This window comes from Ascidia mentula, chromosome 7 (assembly GCF_947561715.1).
Source record: "Ascidia mentula chromosome 7, kaAscMent1.1, whole genome shotgun sequence".
NCBI lineage: Eukaryota > Metazoa > Chordata > Ascidiacea > Phlebobranchia > Ascidiidae > Ascidia > Ascidia mentula.
In genome coordinates this window covers 5,385,886-5,405,137 of record NC_138572.1, presented here as the reverse complement: position 1 = coordinate 5,405,137, position 19,252 = coordinate 5,385,886, and the positions used below count along the sequence as shown (strand labels likewise).

Genomic DNA, 19,252 nt, shown 5'->3' with positions numbered 1-19,252 from the left:
TAGCAAAACACGCAAAATCGCCTGTGTTTGAAGTCATTCTGATGGAATACCTGGGATTTGTACCGATTTTAATTACTTTCCCGTTAATCAGCACTAGATACTTGACAGATGCAGAGATTTAAAAAAAATTATAGGGGGCGGAAAGTAGTTTGGCACGCGGTTGAATGTGACGTATCCCCCTAGCAAAACACGCAAAATCGCCTGTGTTTGAAGTCATTCTGATGGAATACCTGGGATTTGTACCGATTTTAATTACTTTCCCGTTAATCAGTACTAGATACTTGACAGATGCAGAGATTTAAAAAAAATTATAGGGGGCGGAAAGTAGTTTGGCACGCGGTTGAATGTGACGTATCCCCCTAGCAAAACACGCAAAATCGCTTGTGTTTGAAGTCATTCTGATGGAATACCTGGGATTTGTACCGATTTTAATTACTTTCCCGTTAATCAGCACTAGATACTTGACAGATGCAGAGATTTAAAAAAATTTATAGGGGGCGGAAAGTAGTTTGGCACGCGGTTGAATGTGACGTATACCCCCCTTAGTGAAATACTTAAAATCGATGATGTTTGTAGACATTCCGATAAAAAACGTGGGATTTGCTGCCATTAATTTGTGTGTACTAACCGTCCAGTTTGATTTTGGTTGAAATAATTAGACGTACCGTGATTTATAGGCAGAACAAACACGTTTGTATCTTATGAACCATCTCGTGAAATGGTGATTATTGATGCGGAACTCTTTTTTCGATGAAACATATTCGGAGTCTGCCAGGATGACAATAGTGTCACGCCTTACATAACTACTCAGTTTACCACATTAATGTTTCCGACCAAGAATTTTTAAAAAATTACCATATTAGTGTTTCACAAAATATTATGTAACTTGCGCCGGTGTCTAAAAAGTTAATAATTGGGATTTTTACGTATTTTACTTCTTTCGACTGTGGACAGTTTGTCCATGTTAAACCTCTGGTTTATAGAAATTAAACAAAAATGCATTAATGTCATTAGCAAATCAAATCAAATCATGTTTATTTTGCGAAAAAAAGCAACTACGCAAAGAACAATATACAAGGAAATGAAATGGCATGGGCCATAATTAGTAGTTATTTAACAATGCGAAATAAGTATTTGTTAGTTATTTAAAGTTTTTTGTTGTCATTTCGTCCAAAGACCGGACGGTTTAATAAGCGTTTTGTATCTTATTTCCAATTAATATGAGAAGTATTTTTTGCCAAGTTGAGTATCGAAGGTTGGGGATTTTACCAGGTACTTTCCCCTGAGAAAGAGTTGTTTGTGTTGTGTTTTTGCAAATACTTTTGTTTCAACAATATCGATCAGTGTTTAATTTCATGCTATTTTTTCTTAAAACATTGTGTAGATACCATGTAAGTGAAAACATTGCATTGGAAAGTGTTTTCAGCATGTGTCAGCACTAAGCAATCGCTATTTAGATTTTCTGTCTAAGCAAAAGGTTAGTTTGGTAATTTAACGTTTATCAATTAAAAGTCCAATAGCCTAAAAACAGCTTCACATTTAAGGCAAACCTAACAAGAAGCAATATTTGTGTTTTATGAAAACCATTACTGTTGTCGTTTCCATAATTTTACTTATTGTTTTGTGTGTGCAATAGTGGTTGGTAGTTGGCTGATCTTTCAGCATAATGAGTCTTTGATGGTCTTAAATACTTTCCTCAATAAAATAATAATAATTTCTTTTTAAACCAGAAGTTCTGTTAACTGTTTGGTGTATTTCTTGTGATTTTTCAGAATTGAAAAAGTGTCAGTTAAGCAAAAATTTGACGATATTCATCGCAAAACAAAATAACCAATGCTTTACCATGTGAAATCTGTGCATCTGAGTTAGATGTTGTCAGTTAATAATTTACAGTTCTGTCTGTGATGTGGAAATGCAGTCATCATTTTGCTGTACAAATATCAGGTCACAAGGCTGTTGTGTCAATATTGGTTTTGTGTTTATTACATGTCCTCCTTCCTCTGGACTTTCCCATTTTAATATGTTTCTGATAAACATTACCAGTAAAAGTTTGCAGGACATGTTATTCTTAAAATAGTGGAACCACTTGAACAAATAGACTTACTGATATGACCTTTTAGTATACATAACAAAAGTCCAAAAATATATTTTATTTTTACATTAACTATTTGTTCAGTGAATTTTTTACACAATAATCTTTCTTTTTTTAATTTTACAATTGATTATAAACTGGAATTCCACTTCTCACCTGAAGACATGTCACTGCTGTAGCATTAATACAAAAAACAATTATTGGTTGGTTTTGTTTGTTTGAATTTCACAAATGCTAAAAAATACATTTATCATACAATACTATAAACAAATCACCAGGATTGGGTAAATGTACTTTGTTGGCTGCCTCTCGATTGTTGGTGAAAAAAAATATTTGGTTGTTGCATTTGAAATGCTGTTGTTGCAGTCTTAGAAGGATAACAAGTGATCTCTAATGACTTACTGTGGCTGATACTCTGTTTTCATAGATCTGTCCTCAGCATGAATAGACATAGTGCATAATAGAAAGGATAAACAGTAATCCTTTAATGCAAGCTAGAGTCATAAGCAGGTAAAAAGCTGTATTTTTCTGAAAATTTAAATGTTATTAAATGTTGACAGGAGCCAAGTTTAACTACACCTGCATGTTGCAAGACATTTTTTTTTGGGTAACTGAATCAATAACCCAAATGCCTTAGTTGGCCACATTTGTTTTGGACTTTGTTCTCATAATTTTTTTATTTATTTATTGGACAATAAACATGCAAAGGTACAAGTGACATAGGCACCAATAGGCCATTTGGGTAATTGATTCAGTTGCCCCAAAACTGTAAAAACTTACAAAGCCATCCAAATGAGCTCCAGCAGCAAGCAAACCTTCAACAAAAGCTAATGTAATTTCTCCAAGGGCATCAACTTCTTGTCAAGTGAAATGCCAACACAAAATTTTTTTAATAATACCATGGTGGCTGAACATACCATTTCAACAACCCCATTCTGTTTAAACTATTTTAATTTTTGCTTTGTTGACATGTTTAAGCCTGCATGTTTCTAAATAGTGAATGGTGTGAGCTGCAGATGAATGGACACTTATTCTACCTATTAGTTCACATCAGTTCAGCTTCATGTGACTTTTGTAGACATGCCCATCGAATGGCAAAGTATTTCACTCTGTAATTCCACTTCAGATGAGTAACAGGTAAATATAATTGCTTAGAGTTGATAGTCAATATTTATCTAAAGTCTATGACCCTGAAATGTGCTTTGAACTTTTTAATAATTTCTACCTACGTATAGTACATCCCACAATTTTATTTAAGTAAGCAACCACTATGTATAATACAACCACATAATTTCTCAATGTGTTTTATTCAGGAAACAATTTTAGATTTAATTTGTCACTTACTATATATAAAATTTTATTTATACACTTTCCCTTGATTGCAAACATGAACTTTTGAATTTAAATTGTTTAAAATGAATGTTTTGAAGAAATAATTGCCGGAATCACTAAATATTCCACACAAAAAATGAAATGCAGAACACATTTTAGGCGTGAGTGACTGACTTGTCCTGTGAAAAAATAGAATTAATTAAAGCAAGTCAGTTATTAGTTGTGAACTGGCAGTAACCATTACAAACTTACTGTATACTGTGGTGGGGGTGTTTGGTTTTGAGCTGGACCTTGATTATTTTGTGGATTCATGTGGTTCACTGGTACATGCTGGTAAAAAGTAAAAATTCTCTGTTAGCTGGTGTTCTTTTAATTGGCATACACACATTTACATATATGCATAAGCACACATTTAGCACATATGGTTTTACACATCACAACAACTTTGTATGAGTATTGAATGTTCAAAGAATTTTTTGTTTTAATCAGTGGGTTAAATTAAAATACCTGAATTGGCATTGGTGGTCCACCAACACCTTGGCTGTATCCAGGATTAGGTTGTCCTTGAACAACATACCTGTACTCTGGCACACCTAAAAATGTTTGTACTCTCTACTTTTTTGTCAAGGAAAACTCATTTTTTAAATATTACACCCTGGCATTTATCTTGGTTTAGTTTGACTTAACTTTCAAACAGTATGTGAATATTTGCACTTACCATATTGATTTGGAGCTGTGAGAACTGGGCCTTGTGCTGGGATTGTTGTGAAATACGTTTGCTGAAATCACAATTGTAACATAATTAAAGCTTGGGTTGACAGCAGTACTATTTCAACAGGTAACTCATAACTTTTAATGGTTGATAAAATGCTATAAAGAAGTTTATGTAAAATCTCTAAATTTGATATGTGTGGTCAGACTTTGTTGATCCGGATTACATAGTGTCATCACCGCTTGAATTAGGGGTTTTAAGATGAATCAAACCAAAACATTAAGTGTTAAAATAGACTTGGAAGAAATTTCCATGCAAATAGTGAGGTTTCCAGAAGATTTTGGTGTTCAGATCAACAAGGTATGACTGCATTGTCAAATTACTAACAGTGGTTGTTGTTGGTGGCACAGCCCTGCAGCAGTTGGCTGCACAGCAATACGACGAATGTGTGATGGAGATGATCAGTTCAATGAAACCGATAACAGCCAGCACGCTTTGAAAAGCAACTTGTGCATCCTGGAATTGTAAATATTTTTTTTATTTAAAATTTTATATGTACCCATGTCAACTGTTTTTGTAGGAAAATGTGTCACCAGATTTATAATTCTTACATGATTTTTTGTGTTTGTTAGAAATGCTAATACCAAATTATACCAAGTTTATTTGGTGATAACAATTATTGCCAGTATTTCCATACATAGAAAAGCCAATTATGAACTTGAGAGTGAAATGAATGAGTTTCTCACCCGCATAGTTAAATTATATTCAGGATAAGGATAATAACCGGGGTAGGGATAATAATAGTTGTAATAATCAGCAGCAATACAAGCACCAGTAATTCCAAGGGACATCAGGGTCACAGAGAACAATGCAGCAAATATGGTGACCACCATTGCTGCAGTTATCTGTAATATCACCAATATTAAAGTTATATGTTCTTTGCTGTATAGGTCTTTCATCCAAACCTTGATGTTTAATGCAAAGAGATTGAGACAGTCCTTGCTCTAATGCACCAAACTAGTTTCAAATTTAGGTTTAAACGAAGTAAATATATGAAGACCTACAAATGTTGGCATCCTCTTTGTATTAGAAACTAAAGGCTTACCATGCATTGAGATGGATATGTTGCCGACTTGGTTCCTAGAATTCCTGCTGCTAGAAACTATTAAAGATGCCACATAAATAAATGTGTAATAATAACTAACACAAATCTTAAAAATAGAAAATTTTGCAATTACTTACAAATGCTCCACACCAAATTCCTGGAGCTGTCCATATTAAACCATATGAAAAATCTATGGTGATTCCAGCAAAAATGAATAGAATTACAGCTGATACAATTGAACATATACCAAGCATTATCTGTAATATCTATAAAAACAGCATAAGTGGACAAACCAATAATGACATTTTATCAACCATCACAATTTGCTCTTGAAATAATGATTCGTTCCTTTAACTATACACATACTAGTAATAATATAGAAGCAACATTTTTTATGCAATACATGCTGCTTTTATCTATGTAGGTCAGCATGTTGTTTGTGAAACTTAAATTTTTTAATGTAATAAATAAATGTTTTTTGACTCACCCCCAAAGTTTTGAAAGTCTTTCCATATTTTGTACCTGGGTGTTCACCATGTTGACCTGGTTTTTCCACTTGTGGTCCACAGCAACAGCTAGAACAGCAACCATTTGAAGACATAGTTTTTTTTTACTTTATTATCTGTATCCTATTTCAGTTAACTTAGTTGCTCTTTTTTCTGTGCTGGCTTGGTAATAAAAAATGTTCGTAATTTCAGGTCTTTCTTTTCATTATAAATCCTAAATGTAGTTTTTTTGTAAACTGGGTGCAAAACTGATCAAATGTTTCTATGCTTAACTTTGTTTGGCACTCTTCCTCACTAACTGTGCAACAAAAACAATATTATATGAACCACATAATTCTGAATAAGACTAATTAATCAGTGACACCATGGTGCAGGGCATTTAATTGAAAAACGTAACATTGTGTCTGGCAAAGCTTGGTCTTTGTTCTAGTCTTGTCGTTTGACAAATAAGTCCGTTGTACATTAACTATCCAAACGACCAGTCACAAGGTAGTTACATCAACATTTGTGTATCCAGTTTTATTTTCTCCTCTCTGTGCACCCAACATAATGTGTACATAGCGTTGAACATTTATTACAAACACAATTACCAAGGATTCACTTTCACTTAAGAAATATTCATTGATGTATACCATTTTTGACCGATGGTAAATACAATTGTAACAGGTAAATATAATTGGTCAATGATCCCAAAATATACTTTGAACCTTTTAATAATTTCAAACTAGGGATAAATACATCCCAGAATTTTGCTTGGTTATAAACTTAACAACCACTGGATAATTTCACAATGTATTTAATTAAGGAAACAATATTAGGTTTAATTTGTCACTTATTATATTTTAAAATTTATTTATACACTTTCCTTTAGTTATAAACATAACCTTTTAAATTTAAATTGTTACAATTAAATGTTTTTGCAAAAATCACTCAATATTCCACAAAAAAATAAAAATGCAGAACACATTTTAGGCGTGAATGACCGACTTGTCCTGTAAAAAAAATATAATTTATTAAAGTAAGTCAGTTATTAGTTGTAAACTGGCAGTAACATTTACAAACTTACTGTATACTGTGGTGGGGGTGTTTGGTTTTGAGCTGGACTTTGATTATCTTGTGGATTGATCTGGTTTACGCGCACATGCTGGCAAACAGTAGGAATTCTTTGTTAGCTAGTGGTCTTTTAATTGGCATACACACATTTAGGAGATATGGTTTTGTGCATAGGTTTCATATACGACAACTTTGTATGAGTATTCAATGTTCAAAGAATTTTATGTTTTATCAGTGGGTTAAATTGAAATACCTGAATTGGCATTAGAGGTCCACCAACACCTTGGCTGTATCCAGGATTAGGATGTCCTTGAACAACATACCTGTACTCTGGCACACCTGAAAATATTTGTACTCTCTACTCTTTTGTAAAGGAAATATAATTTTTTTAAATATTACACCGTGGCATTTGTCTTGGTCTTTAGTTTCACTTAAACAGTATGTGCATACTTGCACTTACCATATTGATTTGGAGCTGTAAGAACTGGCCGTTGTGCTGGGATTGTGGTGAAATAGGATGGCTGAAATCACAATTGTAATAAAATTAAAGTTTTGAGTTGACGGCAGTAATATTTAAACAAGTAACTCATGACTTGTAATGGTTGATAAAATGCTATGAAGAAGTTTATGTGAAATGCTTCAATTTGGTATGCATGGTCAGACTTTGTTGATTCGGATTACTTTGTGTCATCACCGCTTGAATTAGGGGTTTCAAAAAGGAATCAAACCAAAAATTTAGGTAGTAAAACAGACTAGGAAGAAATTTTTATACAAATAGTGAGGTTTCCAGAAGGTTTTGGTGTTCAGATTAACAAGGTATGACTGCATTGTCAAATTACTCACAGTGGTTGTTGTTGGTGGCAAAGCCCTGCAGCAGTTGGCTGCACAGCAATACGACGAATGTGTGATGGAGATGATCAGTTCAATGAAACCGATAACAGCCAGCACGCTTTGAAAAGCAACTTGTGCATCCTGAAATTGTAAATAGAGTTTTAAAACATGTAAAATTTTATATGTACAGATGTCACTTAACTGTTTTTGTATGTGTCACCAGATTTATAATTCTTACATGATTTTTTGTGTTTGTTAAAGGTTTTTGTTAGAAATTCTAATACCAAATTAAACCAAATGTATTTGGTGTTAACAATTATGGCCAGTATTTTCACACATAGAAATACCAATGATGAAATTTAGAGTGAAATGAAAGAGTTTCTTACCCGCATAGGTAAATTATATTCAGGATGAGTAGTGGGACCGGGATAGGGATAATAATGGTTGTAATAATCAGCAGCAATACAAGCACCAGTAATTCCAAGCGACATCAGGGTCACAGAGAACAGTGCAGCAAATATGGTGACCACCATCGCTGCAGTTATCTGTAATATCACCAATATTGAAGTTATCCGTTCTTTGTTGTATGGATGATGTTTGATGCAAAAGAGATTGAGATGGTCCTTGCTCTAATGCACCAAACCAGTTTCAAATTTAATAAATTTAGGTTTGAATGGAGTAAATATATGAAGACCTACAATTGTTGGCATCCTATTTGTATTAGAAACTAAAGGCTTACCATGCATTGAGATGGATGTGTTGCCGACTTGGTTCCTAGAATTCCTGCTGCTAGAAACTATCAAAGATACAACATAAATAAATGTGTGATAATAACTAACACAAATCTTAAAATATAAAATTTTGCAATTACTTACAAATGCTCCACACCAAATTCCTGGAGCTGTCCATATAAAACCATATGAAAAATCTATGGTGATTCCAGCAAAAATGAATAGAAGTACAGCTGATACAATTGAACATATACCAAGCATTATCTGTGATATCTAAAAAACAACACAAGTGGACAAACCAATAATGACATTTTATCAACCATCACAATTTGCTCTTGAAATAATGAATCGTGCCTTTAACTATATACATACTAGTAATAGTATAGAAGCAAAAGTTTTCATGCAATACATGCTGCTTTTATCTATGTAGGTCAGCATGTTGGTTGTGAAACTTAAATTTTTTAATGTAATAAATAAATGTTTTTTGACTCACCCCCAAAGTTTTGAAAGTCTTTCCATATTTTGTACCTGGGTGTTCACCCTGTTGACCTGGTTGTTCCACTTGTGATTCACAGCAACAGCTTGAACAGCAACCATTTGAAGACATAGTTTTTTTTTACTTTATTATCTGTATCCTATTTCAGTTAAGTTGGTTGCTTTTTTTCCTGCGCTGGCTGGTGACAAAAAATGTTCGTAATTTCAGGTCTTTCTTTTCATTATAAATCCTAAATGTAGTTTTTTGTAAACTGGATGCAAAACTGATCAAATGTTTCTATGCTTAACTTTGTTTGGCACTCTTCCTCACTAACTGTACAACAAAAACAATATTATATGAACCACATAATTCTGAATAAGACTAATTAATCAGTGATGCCATGGCGCAGGGCATTTACTTAAAAAACGCAACATTGTGTCTGGCAAAGCTTGGTCTTTTTTCTATTCTTATTTTTTGACAACGTCCATTGTACAATAACTATCCAAATGACCAGTTACGAGGTAGTTACATCAAAATTTGTGTATCCAGTTTTATTTTCTCCTCTCTGTGCACCCAACATAATATGTACATAGTATTGAACATTTATTACAAACACAATTACCAAGGATTCAAATTCACTTTCACTTAAGAAATATTCATTGACGTATACTATTTTTGACCGATGGTAAATATAAGTGTAACAGGTAAATATAATTACAGGGAATTGATATTCAATATTTGGTCGATGATCCTAAAACGTACTTTAAACCTTTTAATGATTTCTAATTAGGTATATATACATCGCAGAATTTTGCATGGTTACAAATTAAACAACCACTTGATAATTTCTCAATGTGTTTAATTCAGGAAAAAATTTTACATTTAATTTGTTACTTATAATATTTCAAATTTTATTTGTACACTTTCCTTTTAGTTATAAACATAACCTTTTAAATTTAAATTGTTAAAATTAAATGTTTTTGCTGAAATCACTCAATATTCCACAAAAAAATAAAAATGCAAAACACATTTTAGGCGTGAATGACCGACTTGTCCTGTAAAAAAAAAGAATTCATTGATGTAAGTCAGTTATTAGTTGTAAACTGGCAGTAAAATTTACAAACTTACTGTATACTGTGGTGGGGGTGTTTGGTTTTGAGCTGGACTTTGATTATCTTGTGGATTTATCTGGTTTATGCGCACATGCTGGCAAACAGTAGGAATTCTTTGTTAGCTAGTGGTCTTTTAATTGGTATACACACATTTATATATATGTATAAGCACACATTTAGCATATGTGATTTTACACATAGGTTTCATACACGCCACTTTTGTATGAGTATTGAATGTTCAAAGAATTTTATGTTTAATCAGTGGGTTAAATTGAAATACCTGAATTGGCATAGGAGGTCCACCAACACCTTGGCTGTATCCAGGATTAGGATATCCTTGAACAACATACCTGTACTCTGGCACACCTGAAAATGTTTGTACTCTCTACTCTTTTGAAAAGGAAAATTATTTTTTTCAATATTACAGCCTGGTATTTGTCTTGGTCTTTAGTTTCACTTCACTTTCAAACAGTATGTGAATATTTGCACTTACCATATTGATTTGGAGCTGTGAGAACTGGGCCTTGTGCTGGGATTGATGTGAAATACGTTTGCTGAAATCACAATCGTAACATAATTAAAGTTTTGAGTTGACGGCAGTAATATTTAAACAAGTAACTCATGACTTGTAATGGTTGATAAAATGCTATGGAGAAGTTTATATAAAATGCTTCAATTTGGTATGCATGGTCAGACTTTGTTGATTCGGATTACTTTGTGTCATCACCGCTTGAATTAGGGGATTTAAAATGAATCAAACCAAAAGAAGTTTTTGGTGTGTTTCCAGAAGTTTTTGGTGTTCAGATTAACAAGGTATGACTGCATTGTCAAATTACTCACAGTGGTTGTTGTTGGTGGCAAAGCCCTGCAGCAGTTGGCTGCACAGCAATACGACGAATGTGTGATGGAGATGATCAGTTCAATGAAACCGATAACAGCCAGCACGCTTTGAAAAGCAACTTGTGCATCCTGAAATTGTAAATAGAGTTTTAAAACATGTAAAATTTTATATGTACAGATGTCACTTAACTGTTTTTGTATGTGTCACCAGATTTATAATTCTTACATGATTTTTTGTGTTTGTTAAAGGTTTTTGTTAGAAATTCTAATACCAAATTAAACCAAATGTATTTGGTGTTAACAATTATGGCCAGTATTTTCACACATAGAAATACCAATGATGAAATTTAGAGTGAAATGAAAGAGTTTCTTACCCGCATAGGTAAATTATATTCAGGATGAGTAGTGGGACCGGGATAGGGATAATAATGGTTGTAATAATCAGCAGCAATACAAGCACCAGTAATTCCAAGCGACATCAGGGTCACCGAGAACAGTGCAGCAAATATGGTGACCACCATAGCTGCAGTTATCTGTAATATCACCAATATTAAAGTTATCCGTTCTATGTTGTATGGATGATGTTTGATGCAAAAGAGATTGAGATGGTCCTTGCTCTAATGCACCAAACCAGTTTCAAATTTAATAAATTTAGGTTTGAATGGAGTAAATATATGAAGACCTACAATTGTTGGCATCCTATTTGTATTAGAAACTAAAGGCTTACCATGCATTGAGATGGATGTGTTGCCGACTTGGTTCCTAGAATTCCTGCTGCTAGAAACTATCAAAGATACAACATAAATAAATGTGTGATAATAACTAACACAAATCTTAAAATATAAAATTTTGCAATTACTTACAAATGCTCCACACCAAATTCCTGGAGCTGTCCATATAAAACCATATGAAAAATCTATGGTGATTCCAGCAAAAATGAATAGAAGTACAGCTGATACAATTGAACATATACCAAGCATTATCTGTGATATCTAAAAAACAACACAAGTGGACAAACCAATAATGACATTTTATCAACCATCACAATTTGCTCTTGAAATAATGAATCGTGCCTTTAACTATATACATACTAGTAATAGTATAGAAGCAAAAGTTTTCATGCAATACATGCTGCTTTTATCTATGTAGGTCAGCATGTTGGTTGTGAAACTTAAATTTTTTAATGTAATAAATAAATGTTTTTTGACTCACCCCCAAAGTTTTGAAAGTCTTTCCATATTTTCTACCTGGGTGTTCACCCTGTTGACCTGGTTGTTCCACTTGTGGTTCACAGCAACAGCTAGAACAGCAACCATTTGAAGACATAGTTTTTTTTTACTTTATTATCTGTATCCTATTTCAGTTAAGTTGGTTGCTTTTTTTCCTGCGCTGGCTGGTGACAAAAAATGTTCGTAATTTCAGGTCTTTCTTTTCATTATAAATCCTAAATGTAGTTTTTTGTAAACTGGGTGCAAAACTGATCAAATGTTTCTATGCTTAACTTTGTTTGGCACTCTTCCTCACTAACTGTGCAACAAAAACAATATTACATGAACCACATAATTCTGAATAAGACTAATTAATCAGTGATGCAATGGCGCAGGGCATTTACTTAAAAAACGTAACATTGTGTCTGGCAAAGCTTGGTCTTTTTTCTATTCTTATTTTTTGACAACGTCCGTTGTACAATAACTATCCAAATGACCAGTTACGAGGTAGTTACATCAAAATTTGTGTATCCAGTTTTATTTTCTCCTCTCTGTGCACCCAACATAATATGTACATAGTATTGAACATTTATTACAAACACAATTACCAAGGATTCAAATTCACTTTCACTTAAGAAATATTCATTGACGTGTACCATTTTTGACCGATGGTAAATACAAGTGTAACAGGTAAATATAATTACAGGAAATTGATATTCAATATTTGGTTAATGATCCTAAAACGTACTTTGAACCTTTTTATGGTTTCTAACTAGGTATATATACATCCCAGAATTTTGCTTGGTTAGAAATTAAACAACCACTGGATAATTTCTCAATGTGTTTAATACAGGAAAAAATTTTAGGTTTAATTTGTCACTCATTATATTTCAAATTTTATTTGTACACTTTCCTTTTAGTGATAAACATAACCTTTAGAGTTTAAATTGTTTAAATAAATGTTTTTGCTGAAATCACTCAATATTCCACTAAAAAATAAAATGCAGAACACATTTTAGGCGTGAATGACCGACTTGTCCTGTAAAACAAATGGAATTTATTGATGTAAGTCAGTTATTAGTTGTAAACTGGCAGTAATATTTGCAAACTTACTGTATACTGTGGTGGGGGTGTTTGGTTTTGAGCTGATCTTTGATTATCTTGTGGATTTATCTGGTTCACTGGTGCATGCTGGCAAAAAGTAGGAATACTTTGTTGGGCAGTGTTCTTTTAATTGGCATACACACATTTATATGTATACATAAGCACACATTTAGCACATATGGTTTTACACATCGGTTTCATACACAACAACTTTGTATGAGTATTGAATTTTTCAAAGAATGTTTTGTTTTAATCAGTGGGTTAAATTAATATACCTGAATTGGCATTGGAGGTCCACCAACACCTGGATTGTATCCAGGATTGGCATGTCCTTGAATAAGATACCTGTACTCTGGCACACCTAAAAATGTTTGCATTCTTGACTCTTTCATTAAGGAAAAGTGATTTTGTTTTATTTTACACCGTGGCATTGTCTTGGTTGAGTTTCACTTAACTTTCAAAAATTATGTGAATATTTGCACTTACCATATTGATTTTGAGCTGTGAGAACTGGGCCTTGTGCTAGGATTGGGGTGAAATAGGTTTGCTGAAATCACAATTGTAACATAATTAAAATTTTATGAGTTGATGGCAGTAATATTTAAACAGGCAACTCAACTTTTAATGGTTGATAATATGCTATGGTGAAGTTTATGTAAAATGCTTCAATTTGGTATGCATGGTCAGACTTTCTTAATCCGGATTACTTGTTTCATCACCGCTTCAATTATGGGTTTTAGGATGAATCAAACCAAAAAATTAGTGGTACAATACACTTGAAAGAAATTTTCGTGCAAATAGTGAGGTTTCCAGAAGTTTTTGGTGTTTAGACTAACAAGGTATGACTGCATTGTCGAATTACTCACACTGGATGTTGTTGGTGGCAAAGCCCTGCAGCAGTTGGCTGCACAGCAATACGACGAATGTGTGATGGAGATGATCAGTTCAATAAAACCGATAACAGCCAGCACACTTTGAAAAGCAATTTGTACATCCTGAAATTGTAAATATGTACCCATGTCAATTTAACTGTTTTTGTGGGAAAATATGTCACCAGATTTATAATTCTTACATGATATTTTGTGTTTGTTAGCCGTGTTTTCAGAAAATGCTAATACCAAATTAAACCAATAACAAATATTGCCAGTATTTTCATAAATAGAAAAAACAATAATGAACTTCAGAGAGGAATTATGAAATTTCTTACCCGAAGAGTTACATTATATCCAGGATGAGGATTGTAACTGGGATAGGGATAATAATGGTTGTAATAATCAGCAGCAATACAAGCACCAGTAATTCCAAGGGACATCAGGGTCGTGGAAAACAGTGCAGCAAATATGGTGACCACCATCGCTGCAGTTATCTGTAATATCACCAACATTGATGTTTTGCACTGTAAGTTCTGTGCTGTGTGGATATTTTAGCAATGCCCTTGATGTTTGATGCAAAAGAGATTGAGATGGTCCTTGCTCTAATGCACCAAACCAGTTTCAAATTTAATAAATTTAGGTTTGAACGGAGTAAATATATGAAGACCTACAATTGTTGGCATCCTATTTGTTGCAGTCATGCCTCATTACGTACACAGGCAGCAGCAGTGCGCTTGCAAGCCACAATGTGCCGCAGTCCATTCTGCGTGATTCTTGTTCGTGTGCGTGGTATTTTAAATGCAATTTACTTCCCTATAAATCCGTGTGTGCTTGTCTTGTTTTTCATTCTATGGTTTTGCAATGATTCGAACGAATACAAAGAAACACAACAGGGTTATTGGTGACGAGGATAGGATCAACCGACTGAACGAGGTATGCGCAGTTTGATATTTGAATATATTTTAGTTCGCCCGAAGATAGAAAAAGTTGCAAAGCTCATTTAAGAACTGTTGCAACAGCAGCAAAAACGTCACGATGAACAGCGAGAAGAACAACTAAGTTGTTGTGAAGAACAACGTAAGTGTCACAAAGAACAATTGAAGTTGGTTCTTGCCCTGGTTGAAAAGGCTGGTATAAGTGGAAACGCTTCACCTTCCGTTGCTACGCAAAGCTTTTCGTCATTTGACGCAACATCGGAGTCGTGGGACGACTACTTGTCGAGGTTACGAGAGTGTCGCAGGTTTTTTTTGACCAACCAAACTACCACAGCGCACAAGCTTTTATCCTATCTGGCTGGACAAAGCTCTCCTGCAAAGACCGTCAACGATCTTTCTCTTACAGACATCCAAGCCTTTATGAAGGAACAGTTCGATCCAAAGCGATTTGTTATTCGGGAACGTTTCAAGTTTTCGAGCAACATGCAACGCAAGCCAGTGGAAACGGTGCAAAAATTGGCTACACGCATTCGCCACGACGCAGGCACGTGTGATTTTCCCTCGATTGGAAACCCACTGGACGAAGCGCTGCGCATAAGGTTTATTTGCTCCATAAAAAATGAAGCAGTGCTGAATGCAATTTTTAAAATCAACGCTGATAAGCTGACATTTACGCGCGCTATTGAAGTTGCCATGCAAACTGAAGACGCTGCAAAGGTTGCAAAGGAAACCGTTTATGGAACACTGGGATCGGTGCATAAAGTTCGGGATGCAAAGAAAACTGCTGTTACGTCACCAACTACGGTCGTCCAAGATCAGTTCAAGAAAAAGAATTCTTGCTACCGCTGCGGAAAAGCAGATCATATTGCACCCAATTGCAGATATAAAACATTTGGAAGCATCAGCTTACAGAAAGAAGCGGGCATCTAACGACAATGTCAATTTGTTGTTTTCGATCAAGCCCAAAGTCACTTCAAATACGAAGTTGGAGGTAACCGTTACCATTAACGGCAAAGCATGTCTATTGGAGATGGACACCGCAACAAACGAAAACTTTATTTTTGTCCAGACATGGAGGAAAGTTGACAAACCGTTTTTGAAGAAGTCAAATCGGCGTTTTAACTCGGCGACAGAACATGTTGTTCCGATTGTGGGGGCGTTTGAGGCAAAAGTTCAACATGGACCAAACCAAACCCCCTAAAGAGGCATTGCAGGAGTTTCTACTGTAGTAAAGGCGTACTCCCAACGCTAGTGGATTCTCACCAAGCGAACTCCTCAACGGCAGACAAATCCGAGCAAAAATTGATACCCTGTTACCTTCACCAGCGCACGTAATGAAAGGTAATCAAGTAACGTCGACACAAACATCCGAAGATACAATTTCTTTTAAAGCCGGAGATCCATGTTATGCTTTATACATGGGCCAGACGAGACACAGCAAGGATGGTCGCTGGGTTCCTGGTTTCATGTTGAAGTGTTTTCCCGAGGTCCAATGTGGCGACGTCACATTGACCAGTTACCCGTTCGAAACGTTTCTTACCAAGATTTTGAACCTGTGGAGGAAGGAAGATTTCTGCAGTCCCCGTCTCCAGAAATAGACGTTCCAACCAATCCCAGCACTTCTGCGTTCGGTTCCAGCAATCCACAAATCGGCAAGCGATCGCGCAAACCTCCAGAGCGGTTTCACTATTAAACCTGATGAGAGGGTCCATTCTGCGTGATTCTTGTTTGTGTGCGTGGTATTTTAAATGCAATTTACTTTCCTATAAATCCGTGTGTGCTCGCCTTTTTTTCATTCCACGGTTTTGCAATGATTCGAACGAATACAAAAAACACAACACTATTTGTATTATAAACTTAAGGCTCACCATGCATTGAGATGGGTATGTTGCCGACTTGGTTCCTAGAATTCCCGCTGCTAGAAACTATTAAAGATGCCATATAAATAAATGTGTGATAATAACTAACACAAATCTTAAAAATAGAAAATTTTGCAATTACTTACAAATGCTCCACACCAAATTCCTGGAGCTGTCCATATTAAACCATATGAAAAATCCATGCTCACTCCAGCCAAAACGAATAGAATTACAGCTGACACAATTGAACATATACCAAGCATTATCTGTGATATCTAAAAACAGAATAAGTGGACAAACAAACAATGACATATGATCAATCATCACAATTGGCTCTTGAAATGATGACATGTTTCGTTACATAATTGATGTTTTTTTTAACAATGCTTGTACACTTTTCTTTTTAAAACTACAGTGTTGTTTAAATGCATGTGGTAGCAGACATTGTATATTTATTGTCAAAAGCAACATGTCTTGAGACACATTATCCACAGATTTATTTATTTCTTTGACAATATACATACTAGTAAGAATATATGAGCAAAACTTTTCATGCAATACATGCTGCTTTTATATATGTAGGTCAGCATGTTGGTTGTGAAACTTAAATTTTTTAATGTAATAAATAAATGTTTTTTTGACTTACCCCCAAAGTTTTGAAAGCCTTTTCATATTTTGTACCTGGGTGTTCACCATGTTGACCTGGTTGTTCCACCTGTGGTCCACAGCAACAGCCAGAACAGCAACTATTGGAAGACATAGTTTTCTTTTCTTTATTATCCGTATGCTTTTCCAGTTAATTTGGTTGCTTTTTCCCAGCGCTGGCAAGAAATTTTAATTTTTAAAATTGATAACTTGTATGCCAGTTGGGCCAAATTAAATGCTTGGGAATAAAAAAAAATTTGTAATTTCAGGTCTTTCTTTTCATAATAACTCCTAAACACTGTTTTTTGCAATTGGGAGCGAGGCTGATCAAATGTTTCTATGCTTGACTTCGGTCGGCACTCTTCCTCACTAACTGTGCAACAAAAACAATATTATATGAACCATGTAATTCTAAATAAGTCTAATTAATCAGTGATGCCATGGTGCAGGGCGTTTGCCTTTAAAAAACTGAGCATTGTGTCTGACCAAGCTTGATCTTTGTTCTATTCTTGTCTGTTGACAAAGAAGTCCGTTGTACACTAACTACTCAAATAACCTGCCACAAGGCAGTTAAATCAAAATTTGTGTGGTAAATATAATTGCAGAGAATTGATATTTATTGTTTAGTCTATGATCCTGACATGTGTTTTGCACTTTTTAATGATTTCTAGCTTGGTATAATTAATCCCAGAATTTTGTTTTGTTTTAAACTAAGCAACCACTGCATAATTTCTCAATGTATTTAATTCAGGAAACAATTTTAGGTATAAATGCATGTGACACAGAAAAAAATCATATTAATAATTAAACTAAGAGATGGTCATAACTTTCAAACATTTTTGGCTAAAAAAAGGAGCTTGATACGGCGACTGGTTTCTGAGATCTAGTCGATCAAAGTTCCATTTTTACCGTTGAGAACGAAATCGTGCGAAAACGAGATTATTGTTGTTGCCAGTTGGGCGCTTTTTACGCTCAATTGGGCGTGTTGTCTTGGGTGTTTGCGCTTTTTTGTTGCACCTTGCGCTTTGGGCGTGTTTTAGAAATTTAATTTGATAATTAGCTCATTATTTATGTGACAAAACGCTGTTTCAGCAGTATTCAAAATACTGCAAACTGACCACACAACGAAATATGACGTCATAATCATATTGCAAAGACGACTGTAATCAAAATAATGAGTGTTACAGGTGTTGCGTGTTGCGTGACGTCTTTGAAGTTTAGTCGTTAATATAGTTTTGCTACTATTATCTCTTATATAGTTGCGTAATTGTAAAACAGTTACTGGGACAGGTGCTGACAAAGACCGCAGAGAAAAGCCGACCAAATTTGCTGATCATGCAACACAACTATTCTGTCATTGCACTACTTTTTACCTGGTCACTGGCGTTGCCCATGGCAACCAAAACGTTGATATTCACAAATACTATTGCCAGAAAAGCTTTTTTGTCTTGATAATATGCCAAGAGCATCAGTAATGATTCATATTAATTTTCGTTTACCTATGTTTTTGTTGTTAATTGTCAACACTGCAATATGTCCATGTCATTTGTTTGCAGTACCCTTTTAACATACACAATAACAGGTAGCATATAGTAGTACAATTTTTAATTTTTAATCTCATGCAGATATTGGGGCAGAATAAAAAAAGCAATGTTGATAATTATTGGTAACAACCCTACAGACTATTATTAGTAATAACTTAACACATATTTAATTGTGTGAGAAATTTGGTAAAATACTTTCGAAGGCTTCAAAATATTTCAGGAAAATAAATTTGTAATTGATTTTTTTCATCAGTAAAGCTCGACATTGTATGTACTTTGAAATAATATGTTAAAAT

At 34.4% G+C, this 19,252-nt stretch overlaps 4 protein-coding genes and 1 long non-coding RNA gene across 6 annotated transcripts; all 5 read right to left on the bottom strand.

Annotated features, from left to right (window-relative positions):
- Positions 1-3,443: 3,443 nt before the first annotated feature.
- On the bottom strand, positions 3,444-5,925 carry LOC145908446 (uncharacterized). Of its 2 annotated transcripts, none has more exons than XM_082995728.1 (9): positions 5,729-5,925; positions 5,379-5,507; positions 5,242-5,298; positions 4,883-5,041; positions 4,524-4,652; positions 4,143-4,203; positions 3,932-4,017; positions 3,677-3,754; positions 3,444-3,603 (listed from the first exon to the last, which is right to left on the bottom strand). In XM_082995728.1, the coding sequence occupies exons 1-9, from the start codon at positions 5,840-5,842 to the stop codon at positions 3,580-3,582; spliced, it is 837 nt and encodes a 278-aa protein (XP_082851854.1). In that variant the 5' UTR covers positions 5,843-5,925; the 3' UTR covers positions 3,444-3,579. The 2 variants fall into 2 exon arrangements, with proteins under 2 accessions (XP_082851854.1, XP_082851855.1); XM_082995729.1 differs by having other exon boundaries at positions 5,764-5,847.
- Positions 5,926-6,596: 671 nt separating this feature from the next.
- On the bottom strand, positions 6,597-8,959 carry LOC145909380 (uncharacterized). Its single transcript, XM_082996770.1, has 9 exons — positions 8,891-8,959; positions 8,507-8,635; positions 8,371-8,427; positions 8,018-8,176; positions 7,644-7,772; positions 7,261-7,321; positions 7,054-7,139; positions 6,814-6,891; positions 6,597-6,739 (listed from the first exon to the last, which is right to left on the bottom strand). Exons 1-9 carry the CDS (start codon positions 8,957-8,959, stop codon positions 6,716-6,718), a joined length of 792 nt encoding a protein of 263 aa, XP_082852896.1. The 3' UTR covers positions 6,597-6,715.
- Positions 8,960-9,756: 797 nt separating this feature from the next.
- LOC145909202 (uncharacterized) lies at positions 9,757-10,392 on the bottom strand. The gene is made up of 3 exons (XR_014403117.1): positions 10,230-10,392; positions 9,966-10,043; positions 9,757-9,892 (listed from the first exon to the last, which is right to left on the bottom strand). It is a non-coding gene; the product is annotated as an uncharacterized LOC145909202 (long non-coding RNA).
- Positions 10,393-10,413: 21 nt separating this feature from the next.
- Positions 10,414-12,105, bottom strand: LOC145909379 (uncharacterized). Its single transcript, XM_082996769.1, has 6 exons — positions 12,037-12,105; positions 11,653-11,781; positions 11,517-11,573; positions 11,214-11,322; positions 10,790-10,935; positions 10,414-10,503 (listed from the first exon to the last, which is right to left on the bottom strand). Exons 1-6 carry the CDS (start codon positions 12,103-12,105, stop codon positions 10,414-10,416), a joined length of 600 nt encoding a protein of 199 aa, XP_082852895.1.
- Positions 12,106-12,535: 430 nt separating this feature from the next.
- On the bottom strand, positions 12,536-17,663 carry LOC145908093 (uncharacterized). The gene is made up of 9 exons (XM_082995276.1): positions 17,414-17,663; positions 16,914-17,042; positions 16,777-16,833; positions 14,309-14,467; positions 13,968-14,096; positions 13,588-13,648; positions 13,377-13,462; positions 13,111-13,188; positions 12,536-13,036 (listed from the first exon to the last, which is right to left on the bottom strand). The coding sequence occupies exons 1-9, from the start codon at positions 17,525-17,527 to the stop codon at positions 13,013-13,015; spliced, it is 837 nt and encodes a 278-aa protein (XP_082851402.1). The 5' UTR covers positions 17,528-17,663; the 3' UTR covers positions 12,536-13,012.
- Positions 17,664-19,252: the final 1,589 nt, after the last annotated feature.

Excerpts from the sequence above, each read along its gene's own strand:
- LOC145908446 (XM_082995728.1), bottom strand. The coding sequence starts at position 5,842 with ATGTCTTCAAATGGTTGCTGTTCTAGCTGTTGCTGTGGACCACAAGTG. Across the intron at positions 3,755-3,931 it reads GACCACCAATGCCAATTCAG|CATGTACCAGTGAACCACAT; the intron begins GTATTTTAATTT and ends ACTTTTTACCAG. Across the intron at positions 3,604-3,676 it reads CACCCCCACCACAGTATACA|GACAAGTCAGTCACTCACGC; the intron begins GTAAGTTTGTAA and ends ATTTTTTCACAG.
- LOC145909380 (XM_082996770.1), bottom strand. The coding sequence starts at position 8,959 with ATGGTTGCTGTTCAAGCTGTTGCTGTGAATCACAAGTGGAACAACCAG. Across the intron at positions 8,636-8,890 it reads TCAACAGGGTGAACACCCAG|ATATCACAGATAATGCTTGG; the intron begins GTACAAAATATG and ends GTTGTTTTTTAG. Across the intron at positions 7,140-7,260 it reads TACAGCTCCAAATCAATATG|GTGTGCCAGAGTACAGGTAT; the intron begins GTAAGTGCAAGT and ends AAATATTTTCAG.
- LOC145909379 (XM_082996769.1), bottom strand. The coding sequence starts at position 12,105 with ATGGTTGCTGTTCTAGCTGTTGCTGTGAACCACAAGTGGAACAACCAG. Across the intron at positions 10,936-11,213 it reads TGATTATTACAACCATTATT|TCTATTTACAATTTCAGGAT; the intron begins ATCCCTATCCCG and ends ATGTTTTAAAAC. Across the intron at positions 10,504-10,789 it reads TGCCACCAACAACAACCACT|CAAACGTATTTCACATCAAT; the intron begins GTGAGTAATTTG and ends TTGTGATTTCAG.
- LOC145908093 (XM_082995276.1), bottom strand. The coding sequence starts at position 17,527 with ATGTCTTCCAATAGTTGCTGTTCTGGCTGTTGCTGTGGACCACAGGTG. Across the intron at positions 13,463-13,587 it reads CACAGCTCAAAATCAATATG|GTGTGCCAGAGTACAGGTAT; the intron begins GTAAGTGCAAAT and ends AAACATTTTTAG. Across the intron at positions 13,037-13,110 it reads CACCCCCACCACAGTATACA|GACAAGTCGGTCATTCACGC; the intron begins GTAAGTTTGCAA and ends TTTGTTTTACAG.